At 38.5% G+C, this 14,330-nt stretch overlaps 2 protein-coding genes across 5 annotated transcripts in view; one reads left to right on the top strand and one right to left on the bottom strand.

Annotated features, from left to right (window-relative positions):
* Window positions 1-2,086, bottom strand: part of ANKIB1 (ankyrin repeat and IBR domain containing 1) — a 144,627-nt gene extending 142,541 nt beyond the window's left edge. For all 3 annotated transcript variants that reach the window (XM_028117425.2, XM_028117415.2, XM_028117435.2), the window contains exon 1: window positions 1,986-2,086. The gene's annotated coding sequence lies outside the window, so the exon portion shown is untranslated. The remainder of the gene's footprint in view (window positions 1-1,985) is intronic.
* Window positions 2,087-2,570: 484 nt separating this feature from the next.
* KRIT1 (KRIT1 ankyrin repeat containing) overlaps window positions 2,571-14,330 on the top strand; it is a 36,944-nt gene continuing 25,184 nt past the window's right edge. Inside the window, exons 1-4 of one of the 2 annotated variants that reach the window (XM_028117455.2) lie at window positions 2,571-2,975; window positions 6,375-6,501; window positions 7,439-7,598; window positions 13,337-13,429. In XM_028117455.2, coding sequence (XP_027973256.1) covers window positions 6,400-6,501; window positions 7,439-7,598; window positions 13,337-13,429 — 355 coding nt within the window. In that variant the 5' untranslated portion in view covers window positions 2,571-2,975; window positions 6,375-6,399. Of the gene's footprint in view, window positions 3,011-6,374; window positions 6,502-7,438; window positions 7,599-13,336; window positions 13,430-14,330 lie in introns of both variants that reach the window. The other variant, XM_028117447.2, reaches the window with a different exon arrangement.

Raw genomic sequence — 14,330 nt, 5'->3', positions numbered from 1 at the left:
AATTCCCAGTGCAGTTGGCAAGGGAAAAAGTGTATTATGAAAATACAGTGCTATCTTCCCCACTACTTCCAAAGATAACAGGGATCAATAGACTTTTAAAAAAGGAAGGAAAAAAAAAGACTCTTCCAAGTTATGGCCAATTACCTCACTCACATTTGGAAACTCATCAATTTTCTGAAAAGCAAAACCACACCTTTAATAATACACTCAACGCTGTACAGAGCTTGGCTTCTGAAACAAGCCAGTAAAGTATACTTCCAGACAGAGAGCTGGGGCTACATCTCCTGAGCCTACTTTAAACTAAAATCTGTGAACAATATGAAGTTACAAATCAAGTAATAGTTCCAAATCAAGTGCTAAAAGAAAGTTTTGAAAACAACCACAAAAATCATCATTAAACACACCTACCTTTCTTAACACAATGACTATGTTTTCAGAAAAAAATAAACCAAGGCTACCAGGTACATTACAGAACAGTTTACAGAATAGTAACAAAGAACTGCAATATGCAGAGTAAAATTATTCTTAAATTATTATTTACTTCCAGGCGCCTGGGTGGCTCAGTCATTAAGCGTCTGCCTTCGGCTCAGGTCATGATCCCTGGGTCCTGGGATGGAGCCCTGCGTTGGGCTCCCTGCTCTGCAGGAAGCCTGCTTCTCTCTCTCCCACACACCCTCTGCTTGTGTTCCCTCTCTCACTCTGTCTCTGTCAAATAAATAAATAAATAAAATCTTAGAAAAAAATTATTTGCTCCCTATAGTGCCCTGGAAAGTGTCATCAGCATGAAGTCGTGTTGAGAGCTATTGTTCAGTCACTGACAGCATTACAGTTATTTTTTAATCTAATTTCTGGAAAGTTCTGCAGTGGCAGTTTAAAAAGCAAACTAAATTCAAAAAGAAAAAATGCCTAGCCTTTAATCTGGAAATACACATTGAAGATATCCACAGTTAATTTCTTTTTCAAACTAAGAAGCAGTAAGGTCATAGGCACAAGCGTGTAACATCTGTAGGTGGCTGATCTAAATCAGTAAAAAAGTCTCTCTGAAATGAACGACTTAAACTATCTTACCAAATACAATTTGAGATGATCTTTAAAAATCAGGTGTTTTTTAACCACTAACAAAACTTTCCAATACAAAATTTTCCACATCACACACTTCGTAACTTAAGAACTAAATGTAAATCCAAAACACCAAAAATTATTTAAAGACATAAAAACATATTGGAAATATCAGCCCTTTGTTTTTTACCTTCATTTCTTAGAATCTACTAGCAAAGCTATTCTGGAATGGGTCTTCATTCCAATACAAGATTGTTTAATATGTCAATTCCGTGTGAATAGAGCTTGTGAGATTAATTCTTAAAACCTCAGGAGATGCTTAATTACAGCTCTAGTTCCAATTTCCTGCGACTCAAACGGCAATGTACAGAAAAGAGCTTATACATAGTTAAGAAGGGAGAGGAATGAAGGTCCAGGGAGCGACCCATTCTTTTGTTTTGGTCGCAGACGCTGCAAAAATAAAGGTCCATCAGAGCTATCTGCACCTATCCCCACCCATCACAACGATGCAGAGCACTTTCAGCCATCCGCTCAAGACCTTCTAGCCCACCAGATCCGCCGAACCCGTGGCTTTCCACGTCTCAAAAGATGGGCGGGGAAGGCTCCGAGGTCTGGGATACAGAGAGAAAGAGAGAGAGGGAGGACACAGATCTTTGAGGACAGAGGGACAAGGAGATGCATCTGGCTGGGGAGGATGGGACGCGCCACTGAGACTTGCAAATTCGCTAGGAGAAAAGCCCCACGGGACCGACTGAGGATGTTGCCTGTTCAGGGATGGGGACAGAGAGGAGTACAATCCTCCACAAGAGGAAGGAGGCACATTAGTGGGAGACCCGTGAGGGCGTGAACTAGGCAGCGCTGAACTCGGAACCCAAAAAGGGTTGAGATAGCCTCATACACACTCGTATGGTGAAGCTGAGACTTACGGTTACTTCCCGGGCTGAGGGTAAGGGTCGGGTGGACCCCGCAGCTCTGCAGTTCTGCCACCGCCGTGGCCGCCTCTGCCTCTCGCGCGGAGCAGGTGACCTCAGGTACCCTCCCCACCCCACCCACCCAGGCGGGCGCCCCCTCCTCGCCCGCCCGGGTGCGCCCGCCGGGCAGAGGCTGCTGGGGCTGAGGGTGCGCACTAGAGGCCCGCGAGGAACGCTGCGTGAGACTGAGGCGCCCCCGACGAGGCTCAGATTAGGCGGGCGCCCCCCATCTCTCTCTGGCCGCCGCGCCGCCTCACTCAAGGGAGGGGAAGAGGGGGCGGTGGCTTTTGCCTCCGCCTCGCGGTCAAGTCCGGCTCATGCTCGAGCCCTGCGCGCGCGCGCGCAGCCCGGGCCGCCCTCCTCCCCTCCCCCGCTGCCGGCTCAGCCGCTGGTGTGCCGGCCGCTGCCACCCCTGTCCTCGAGGCACCGCCACCAACCCCAGACAGCCCGCAGCCCCAGCGGGAAGCAGCAGGAACGGCAGCAGCTCGTCCGTCGACCCGGAAGCTCTTCCGCCGCCAACCGCGACGCTGCAAGGGGTGTAAACCCGGAAGTGATTTCCTCGCCCCGGTAGCGGCGGGAGGGGAAGCAAAGGACTTTGAAGACCTGGAAACCCCTAATTTCGGGAGAGGGAAGGACAATAAAGAACTAATCGGCAAGAGTTTCTCCGAGTCCAGAGACCCGGGCTCTTGAGGCGCGTTTTGGAAAGCGCTGCCGAACACGCCAGGCGGCTTCTGGTGGCCACCAAGGGTTTTCCTGTCACAGGAAGTTAGGCCCGGCTGCTGGGAAACAGAAGGGAAGGAGGAATGAGAAAGCCGTGACGGCACCCGCCCCGCAGGTGACTGTCCCACCGAGTGAGTTGAATGTAGCGGCCCGGGAGGTGCTCGGCCGCCCTCACGGGTGAGACGAGGAGGAGCGAGAACCAGACTCCAGCGAGAGAAAACAGAGGTGGGAGGCTGAACTATCTCCACTAGTTTCCCCAGGCAAGGAATTTATTTCTTACTAGTAACGAAGAAGCTAGAGCCACTCTTGGGGTGGTAGCTCTTTGAGCAAAGAGGCGTGCAGTCCTTTCCTGGTAGTGGACGTTGATGGGTGGTGGCGGAGGAAAAACCTAGGCAGATTGTTTATTTTTGTCATTTCAGGGAAAGCGATTCACAACTTGTCATTCCGGTTCAACTCGCCTCTACACTTCTTTCCATCTTTTGAGGCTTTTGGCTTTCTTTGCTTTTTATTCATGGTGTTTTTTATTTTCAAAAGAAATCTTTGATGTAGCTGGCCTGACTCAGGATCTCCCTCCCGTTCCCTTCGCACTCTCTTGGAAAGCTTGTGTGCCTTCAGTTTGTTTGCAAATGCGTCTTTCTCTCTGCGTCTACAGTCTCTTAACTGCTTTGATGGCCTTATCTTATTTGGGGGAAATGCCAAAAATACAAATATGTTTTCATAACAATATAAAAACAATTCACTCCATGATCTTTGCCCCTTAACCCCATGCTACTGTATTAGTTGGTTTCCTTAAAATTGGGTTGCAGAACTACAGCAGCAGCTGATATATAGCATATTTGGATATGCTAAGGATGAAATCATGCTCCTCCAAATAACCTTAAATAACCTTGGTATTCACCGTAGGATTTCATTTGGTTCCCAATGCCAGTATTACTTATAGTTCCTTCTGTATTAGCCAAATTCATTGTAATTGTCTTCAAAAGCAATTTGAAGATTATTAAATATCTTAAATTACACAACAGAATGTCACTTAACAGAAAGTCTTTGAAAATTATCATTGACACTTGTTGGCCCTGATAAGTGATGATTAGTAGAATTGGTTGAAGGGACAAGGAGAAAGCAAGCTAACTTAGAAGTAGCACCGATGGCTCTTTCCTATTCTACTTTATTAATACTTCCTCTCTTTGTAGCAAAAGGATGAGATTTTTATGGTCAGCAAATCCCTGTAGAGGAATTCTTACTGACATTTAGTCTCCATCTCTTCTTTTTTAATGTTATAATGCTTTAAAATAGTGAATTGTTCTAGGAGAATGTGGAAGGATCAAGTAACTTAGCTACTCCACCTCAACTTTTTTTTTTCCTGTAAAACAGGGATGATAATATCTACCTTCATCAAGTTTAGGGGGAATAAAATGAATTAATATATATAAAGCACTTAGCATAGTGTCTAGCACATAATAAGCACTGTCGGTGTTAGCTGTTCACATTATTTTACAAACATTCAATGTTGTATTCAGAAAACAAAAGCATTAAAAACTTAAGGACAACTTGATAAAATCAAGGGAATAAAAATATGCTTTAGCAATGATTTTCAACTATGTGGACAGAAACGTTTTGTGGGTTTGGCTTGGTTTGGTTATTTAAAGTTGACATGGGTTTAAAAGATTGAGAAACATTGCTTAAGGATGGAAGAAGGTGGATCATTTTCTGTCTCAGGAACATTTTACAGAGACCTAAGATAATGTCCCAATTTTTGGTTTTTATTTATGAAGATACACTTTCCGATCATTGCTGGTAATTTCTGTTAGCATGCACGTTGCAAACTGGTAAATCCTCTTGTCAACTTTGACTTCTGCTAATTAAATTTACAATACCCATATTCACCTACTGAATCTTCTCTTTTTCTCTGGTGTAAAAGGCTTTAGTTTGTTAATCAGTACTCAATATAGCAAATGGTTTTATTGAAGATATTATTTACATTTTGTTAAACAGGACTGTCTGGTATAGCAAAGAAATGTTAACAAGCCTGCCCCATGGGAACTAAATGGCATTTGCACACCTCCCCTTTCCCAGTCATAGTGATAACCAGAAATGTCCCTACACATTTTCAAATGATCCCAGGTAGGGTACCACCCCCAGTTGAGAACCACATCTTCATATTTGTAAGGCCTCATTGCTTGGAACATTATTATGCCTAAGCATTTTTCAGAATCGAATGAGCCATAACAAAATGCTACCTATTTCCTATACCTAGTCACTTGAACCTTTGTCTAAAACTCAGTCTAAACATATTGCTGATTTTAGTTCTACCTTTCTCTATTATTTTTATTTGAAGTTAGTCTTTTCCAGTCTCCCTGCATGTGTTTCTGCCTTAGCAGTTTTGCCTTGATATGTTAGTAGCTTTCATTCTTTTCCTAACTTAAGCCTTTGTTTTCTTCTTTCATGTCACAGGGTATATGTATATTTCAAATATTAAAGTATGAATATTTCTTGAAAATCAATTTTTATAATCTTTCAGGGATATGTTTACATTAAATGGTATAAAAACAAAATACTATAACCCTCATGGTTATGCCTTTTTCTATTAATCATATTTGTTTATCTTTTAAAAGTTGAGCGTACTGTGCAGTACTAAGTATTCCAGAGAAATGATGAATATTAATAAAGCATTTTCCCAGATTTTTTTTTTTTAATTGTAAGTTGACCCTCACAGGAATTGGTTGCTTTAAATTGTGTTTAGAAGACTAAGGATTACTTGATTTCTCTTTTGGGTGCTTAATAGAAAAAAAAAGGTTTGTGTAATTGTGATACCTATGTTATACAGTGTATTCACAATACATTGTCTTTTTTTTAAACAAGGAAGTAGTGCTTGAAATACAAATGCTTGTTGGAAATTCCTCAGTGGATTCCTAAAATTAGTCTGGGGGAAGTGTGTGTGTGTGTGTGTGTGTGTGTGTGTGTGTGTGTTTGTAAGTAAAATATATATTTGGAAGAAAATGTTGGGAGTTATCTAGGGAATTGGTAATGGAAGTGGAAAATACTCGTAAGTCAACATCAGAAAGATTTTATCCACTGACCACATGTTTTTGACTCTCTGGTAGTCATCTCTCAGGAAAATCATAAGGTATACGTTAGCTTATCCACATGTCAAATATCAAAGTTCTTTCAAAAGATTTTGGAAAGAATGTCCATGACAGCTGCCTATTTCCAGCTTCCAAACTATTAACAGTATGACATTTACTTGTGTCATTTATGAAATATAAGTGTGTAATATTCCAAATCACTCTTTCAGGTCATTATTTGCTTAGTATTTAGAAGACATTTTATAATCATATCACTTTTTTTTTTTTTTAGGTCCAAAAGGCAGATTCTTATACAGTTTAGACATACAAAAGTATGCATCTCCATTAAAATTTTTTTACCTTTCACAGAAAAAGAAAAAAGCACCAAGAAGAAATCTTAAAATTATAAGCTAAGGGTTTGAATGTTCAGGGTTAAGATACAGTCATCACTAGCTTGTCTTTTAGGTAGTATATATATTCCAAGATAGAAAAATAAACATGTTATTTTTAAAATTGTTTTTCAAAGTGATTATGCTGATTATGTGTCTTTTAATATTTCAAGGTATTTCTGTTTGTTTTGTAAAACAATGGGAAATCCAGAAAACATAGAAGATGCGTATGTTGCTGTTATTCGTCCAAAGAATACTGCCAGTCTCAATTCTCGGGAATACAGAGCTAAGTCATATGAAGTGAGAACATTTACTAACATTTTATTTGCTACCACTGAATGTCATTTTCATTTACATAAAGTCTTATCATATCGTCTAAATTCTTCTTGACAACCTAGATCTTGAAAAGGTAGAATTGATGCTCCTAGATCTCTGCCCATCACTATATGTCTTTTTGTCTGTTGCATGCTTTTTGACCATTTTTCTATTGATTGATAGGTATAAATTATTAGATATTAAAAGGTAGTCAGTGGAGTTTTCCTTATATAGATTTAGTTTTTAGTACAATTTATGAAATGGCTCTCAAAAATTAAAAAAAATTGCAAAAGTCAGCTCGTTCCAAATTCAATGTAAATATTATTCTTGGTTATTTCCCTAAAGAACTGTTTTTAACAGTTCATTTTAAAATATCTTTCTACCTTTAATTAAAGTTTTAAGCAATTAAGTTACTTCTCTGTAGTCCTGAATTGTATTAAATATATTAGTAAATGTGATTGAAGCCAAAAAACTCCCGAAAAACCCTAAAACACAATTATCTTTTTTATGCAACAGATTCCAAGCATCATAGAATACTTCTAATCTAACCTAACTCCAACTAATTTCTCTAGCACTTTGCTCACATTGCTTTTTTAAGGTTAGTTATCTGAAACCTATTAGAGGATATTGCAGAGGCTCTCAGGAGGCTGCTGTTTTCAGCAGTGCTCTGTTTTACTAGTTCTCAACCCTGGCTGCACTGTTGAATCATCTGGAGAACTTTAAAACTTCCAGTACCAGGGCCCCCCTCCCCAGACATTCTGATTTAACAGGTCTAAGATGAAGCTAGACATTGCTATTGTTTTAAAAGCTTCCCCCGATATTCTAATATGAAGCTGGGGTTAAGAAAGACTGCTGGCTTATTATATTCTAGGGCAAGTAAACTTTATTTTAAACTTTCTCTCTTTAAATTTTCTCATCTAAGATTTTGTTGCATGAAGTTCCCATTGAAGGACAGAAAAAAAAGAGAAAGAAAGTTTTGTTGGAAACTAAACTTCAAGGCAACAGTGAAATAACACAGGGCATATTGGATTATGTAGTAGAAACCACCAAACCAATTTCTCCTGCAAACCAGGGTATTAGAGGTAGGAAACATTTTTCTTGTTTTTTTTTTTTTTTTTTTAATATAAAGTTTGCTTTAAATGCTTGTAGAGAAAGATACTTTTAAAAATGTATTAAGATCAGTTTCTTTTGGGTTGCCTGGCTGGCTCAGAGTCATTAGTGTGAGACTTTTAATCTTGGAGTTGTGAGTTCAAGTCCCATGTTGGGTGTAAAGATTACTTAAGAATAAAATCTTTTTTTTTTTAAAAAAGGGGAAGATCAATTTCTTTTTATGTTCCTTTCCATTTAAAAAAAACTTGAGGGGCGCCTGGGTAGCTCAGTCATTAAGTGTCTGCCTTTGGCTCAGGTCTTGATCCCAGGGAGACCCTCATCGGGCTCCCTGCTCTGCAGGAAGCCTGCTTCTCCCTCTCCCACTCCCCCTGCTTGTGTTCCCTCTCTCGCTGTGTCTCTCTCTCTGTCAAATAAATGAATAAAATCTTTAAAAAATATATAAAATAAACTTGAGGGGTGCCTGGGTGGCTCAGTCTATTAAGCGTCCACTTCTTGGTTTCAGCTCAGGTCATGATCTCAGGGTTCTGAGATCCAGCTGCCTCTCGCTCCGCACTTAGCGAGGAGTCTACTTGAGATTCTCTGCCTCTCCCTTCCCCCCCCCCACACCCTGCTTTCACAGGCATGCACTCTCTCTCTCACTCTCAAATAAAATCTTTAAAAGAAAACTTGAAAAAGGCTCAAAACATCTTTTAAGGTATAGCAAAGCCTTTCAAGAAATAACTTGACTGAGCCTGGGTAGCTCAGTGTTTTAAGTGTCTGCCTTCGGCTCAGGTCATGATCCTGAGTCCTGGGATCCAGTCCCACATTGGGCTCCCCAGAGAGCCTGTTTCTCCCTCATCCTCTGCCTGCACCCCCCCCCCCAGCTCATTCTCTCTCTCTCTCAAAGAAATAAATAAAATCTTAAATTAAAAAAAAAGAGGGGCACCTGGGTGGCTCAGTCATTAAGCGTCTGCCTTCTGCTCAGGTCATGATCCCAGGGTCCTGGGATCGAGCCCCTCATCGGGCTCCCCACTCACTGGGAAGCCTGCTTCTCCCTCTCCTACTCCCCCTGCTTGTGTTCCCTCTCTCACTGTGTCTCTCTGTCAAATAAATAAAAATCTTTAAAAAGAAAGAAAGAAAGAACTTGACTGTAATGTTTTTTAAGTTGAAAAATAGTTAAATAAGTTACAGTGTTAATGATTTGTTCAGTAGAGATAGGAAACCAAAGAGTAGCTTGAAAACAAAGAGAAAATACAAATCACTTTTGCAAGAAGTATAGTTCTCTAGTTAAGTATCTTTGAACTACTATTTTTATTTTCTCTTTTAGGACAGAGGAAACTAAAAACCTTGCTTCATAACTAAGTGAAAGTTAAGATTCATGAATTAGAATCCTATAAGCTACCAGGTAGCAGAGGTTTCTTCCTGTTTAGTCACAGGAAGAAGACCTTTTCAAAAAGCCAAACTGAATTATTGAAGTATTAACCTTAAAAGGTTCAGACCCCATTTAAAATATTAGGTAATATATAGCCTAGGAAACTGTTTAAAAATTAATGATAATTTTCTCAGGCCGTAGCCTCACAAGAAGTGGATAGCAGTTAAAAGTTAGAGAAATTATAAACTCTATCCACTATTCAGACATTATCATTAAGACGCTAAAGCTAATTTCAAATAGCTGTTGAAAACAGTTGTAATGAGGTAAAGCATACCTCTCTATGCCTACCTTTTGTTTTTTTAAAGCTTAGTGGGTTTTTTTTTTCTGTTAATCTTTCTAGAGATTGTCTAATTTATCTGTTTCAGTAAAGAGTCTGTTTTTGTTGCAGAGATAGGGCTGAATCCTGTGATTCAAGTTATTATTTTGGGTATTTGTTCTATAGAGATAGCTGAACTGTAAGCCTCTGATTCATAATTTTTGGAGCTATCATTCACCATTTTTTACCTTCCCAATAGGTAACCTCCCTAACAGGGCCTGAATGGTTGGGGCTGTAATCATTGTAACTCAACATTATAATAAGTTACTGCATAAATTTACAGATCCTTGATACACATTCCGAGTCCCACAAAGAGAATATCCTTTCCTTAATTATCAGATTGACTTTTTAATAAAGTGATCTAGAAATTGATCTTAGCTAAAAAGGGGACTCTCCTTATGGGTGATCCAGGCATGTGAAAGGCTCTTTTTGGATGCCACAGATTTGTCAGTCTTTTCTACCTCAGTCTTGGCCTTCTGATCAATTTCATCTAGACTTGTTTTACTGTTGCTAAATTGTTATAGTTATCAGGATATATCCTTAGATCAAATTCCTGAGACATATACTAAAATCATATATTTGAGCTAAGATAGACAAGTCATAATTAGCTATGAATTAGCCAAATTCTATCACTTGGTCCATTCACCCAGAAGGGGGATGAAAGTGGTGTCGGTGTTAACAAAGATGTCCTCTGGCCCAGAGAAAGGGGTAGTACTCTTAGAAGATTTTCTGGCAGCCTTTAATAAAAGAAATTAAAATGGAGAAGTTAAACTAACTAGTTATATTAATGAGTCATACCAGATCCTGACTATCCTATTTATTGAGTAATGTATGAAATATTTTTATAGAGTAATAGGATACCTTATATAAGCATCACATAAAAATCACAAATGACTTTATAATAGCAGTGGTTATGCCTTACCTTTTTGTGTAGTGCTGTGTATCATTTATAAAGCATCACCACACTTACTTATTAATGAAATTCTTAAATTGGTCCTGTGAGTTGGTATACAGTCATTTTCACATCTGTAAATGGAAATGCACATATAGGTTGTTATCTGTTAAAATCGTATTCCCATTAGTGGAGGAGTTAGGACAAGAATCCTCATTTCCCAACTTGTAGTCAGTGCTTTTATTTTTTTTCCCCACAAAAAATCTCATTACATCTATAATTTGCAAAGTAGGCAGTTAAGCAATGAATCAGAACTGAGTTTAGCGATGCAGCAAGGCAGGAAAGATTAAGTGGGGCAATGCCTTGGGTTAGACAAAAGAAATTGCCTCTGAAATGAGATGTTATTCTGTATCTAACACTTATATTTTCTACAAATGTCCAATTTGTAAAATAATTGGGGGCTATAATAATGGCCATAATAAAAATATTGAGTCCATTATTTTGTGCATAAATGAAGCTGCTTGAACTATTATATTATCTACTTGTCCATAGAAGGCATCCAGCCAGACATTCCTACTTGGGTCAGGAACAAGGTTCTCTATCGTGGAATGGGAAGATTGGAAGAGTTGACAAAAATAATGGTAAAGGTGTCTAGATGAGAAGTTTTAAAGTGCATGACTTGTAGGTTTTTATTTATAGCTCCCTTGCGGCCAAATCAGGAAAAACAGATTAAGAATGGAGGTTACAGTTCAGAACAGTAGTTCGTAGCCCAATCAGATTTTAATAAAAACTGAAATTGAAGGGGCACCTGGATGACTCAGTCTGTTAAGCATCTGCCTTTGGCTCAGGTCATGATCTCAGGGTCCTGGGATCAAGCCCCCTGTCAGGCTCCCTGCTCTGAGGGAAGCTGGCTTCTCTCTCTGCCCCACTCCCCTACTTGTGTGTGTGTGCGCGGGTGCGCACTCTCTCTCTCTCTCTCTCTCTCTCTCTCTCTCTCTCATGCTCTCTCGAATAAAAGTCTTAAAAAAAAACCAACAAAACTGAAATTGAGGGTGGAGGTTGAATGTTAAGTGAAGGGCTACTAAACTTTAAGACTTTGCAACTTATGGGGTGGCTCAGTAAGTTCAGCCTCCAATTCTTGATTTTGGCTTAGGTCATGATCTCGGGATTGTGGGATCCTGCCCTAAATCAGGGTCCCTGCTTAGCCAGGAGTCCGGTTCTCCCTCTTCCTCTGCCCTGACCCACCTTGTGCTCACGCACGTGCACTCCCGCTCTCTCGCTCAAATAAAATCTTTTTTAAAAAATATTTTATTTATTTATTTGACAGAGAGAGAGAGAGAGCGAGAGCAGGAACACAAGCGGGGGAGTGGGAGAGGGAGAAGTAGGCTTCCTGCCAAGCAGGGAGCCTGATGTGGGACTCGATCCCAGAACTCTGGGATCATGACCTGAGCGAAAGGCAGACGCTTAACAACTGAGCCACCCAGGCGCCCCTCGCTCAAATAAAATCTTAAAAAAAGAAAGGAAAAAAAGCAAGCAAGCAAGCTTCTCTTCTAGAGTGAGTCAAGACCAGTACCATAAATCTACTGGTTCATTGTCTACAGAATGATGTCCATTGTTATCGGAATGAACAGTTTTTATTAGGGCATATAATAAAATTGGCTCTATTTTAACTCCTCTTAATGCTGCCTTTTAAAAAATTTTCTAGTTCTCCCCCAAGAAAAGGCAGGGGGACAAACCAAAAAACACTCTTAATTATAGAGAGCAAACCAATGGTTACTAGAGAGGAGGTGGGTGGGAGGATGGGTGAAATAGGTGAAGGGGATTAAGAATATACTTAGTATGGTGAGATTATGGGTGATTATTTTTCATATCCCTTGTGCTCGCTTCGGCAGCACATATATTTTTCATATCCCTAATGTCCTTATGATACTTTTTATTTTAAATGAAATTGATTTTTAAAAGCAAAATTAGCATTTAATAAACATATATTTTCCTTACAGCCTCTTTTTTTTTTTGGTCCTATGCATTGCTAAAGTATGTCTGTGTGTCACTCATCCAACAAATATTTATTGCCTGAATTCTACATGCCAGGTACACTATGCTAGCCAATTATGGGAATAGATGTTGTTTTCACTTAATGTGATTTTACATTTATATACTCGCATATATGTGGCTTCATAGTTTTTGAAACCTCATTCAACATAAATGTACTCAAAATTATACAATATTATTGGTTATGTTATTATTATGTATTTCTAAAAGTATTTGATTCATACTGACATATTCCTTTCCAAAAGTTTAGATAGGCATATGCACTTCTACCAGCAATATCTGAAAAAGCAAACATTCTTCCAGCGTACCTTATCTTATATTTTAAATTGCCGTCTTTTATAAGTTAAAACATTCTATATCATTACTTATTAATTTGCTTTGTTTGGTTTCTAGTGAGGATGGTGTTTCTAAAATGTTTGTTAAAATTTGGAATTGCCCACTTTTGTGAATTGCCTCTATAGAATTTATCTATTTAGTGATTTTTTTCTTAATTGTGTTTTTTTAGTGAGGATGGTGATCTGTTATTTTGATGCATTTTTAAATACTACACTTTCTTCTTTCATTTGATGTTTTTATAACATGCAAAAGTTTAAAAAATTTTGTGAGCACAGGGGCGCCTGGGTGGCTCAGTCGTTAAGCGTCTGCCTTCAGCTCAGGTCATGATCCCCAGGGTCCTGGGATCGAGCCCTGCATCGGGCTCCCTGCTTGGCGGAGAGCCTGCTTCTCCCTCTCCCACTGCTTGTGTTCCCTCTCTTGCTGTGTCTCTCTGTCAAATCAATCAATCAATCAATTAATCAATCTTTAAAAAAATAAAATAAAAAATAAAAAATTTTGTGAGCACAAAAAAAAGTATACTTATCTTGATGAGCACTGAGTAATATATGGAATTGTCGAATTGCTATATTGTATACCTGAAACTAATACAACACTGTATTTTAACTGTACTGGAATTAAAATAATTTTTTTCTAATTCTCAAGGAAATTTATAAAATTTAAAAGCCCATTATTTTTATCTTTACTGATTTTTAAAAATGGTTAGGAAAGCGAGTGGTACTAATGAAGAAATTTCCTCTGGATGGGGAGAAGATGGGCAGAGAAGCAGCATTATTTATTGTTCCATCAGTTGTCAAAGGTAAAGTCTAAGTTTTATGAATCTTTATGTACTCTTGATGCTAAGTTAAAGTCTACTGAGGAATTTAGTAACTCACATTCATAGTTACTACTATAATACTGTTTTAAAATACCTATTTTTCAGTTAGTAGTTAAGATGAGGAAATTTATTAAAAAAGGTATTTTGATTTTAAAGTAATATTCAGCCTTCTGGACTAAACAGTAATGTTTTTATTTCTGGTTTTAAAAGTAGAATAAAGAAGTGAAGAGGGAAGTTATAATTGAAATTAAAAATTTCCAGGTTATAATAAGGGATTTTTTAAAGGATATGACTAGAAATAGATATTTCAGTATTTTAGAACATTAACAGACTATGATCAGGACCTATCTGGTATTTGGCACAAGAAGGTGTTAATAATAGTTCTAAAATACTCTGCCTGACAGTATTAGTAGTATTTAAAGAATTTAGATCTAATGTAAAAATTTAACTTGAGCCTTTGACATCCTGGAATAATTGAAAAATATTATTTTTCAGTGCAGACCTTTCAGCCTACTAATTTTGTGCCTTTGGACAAATCACCTTTTTAAGCCTCAGCTCTATTTGTAGGATAGGTATCTGCTTCTACTAAGTTCATTGTGCTCAAAGAATTCAATGAGGTATTAGATATGAAAACCACTTTGGAAACTTTAGAGTACTGGCCTCCTATAAGGCAGCAATAAGACTGATGATAAATTAATGACCCAGTGTGGATATGCCATCATCATGCTGCTCACATAGTACTTATATGTATTTTATGAGCCAGCTCTAGCATTCCAGATATATATATTTTTTCCCCAGCCATACTTAGGCTAAAAAGTACAATATTTTAAAATGGTGTTCGAAATCTTATTAATCAGAGTTTTACAATATTGTTGACGAAGAG

Source organism: Eumetopias jubatus, unplaced genomic scaffold (assembly GCF_037043125.1).
Source record: "Eumetopias jubatus isolate StellerSeaLion01/CBP00866 unplaced genomic scaffold, mEumJub1_p1.0 scaffold_14, whole genome shotgun sequence".
NCBI classification, from domain to species: domain Eukaryota; kingdom Metazoa; phylum Chordata; class Mammalia; order Carnivora; family Otariidae; genus Eumetopias; species Eumetopias jubatus.
This window is presented reverse-complemented; position numbering and strand designations above follow the sequence as displayed.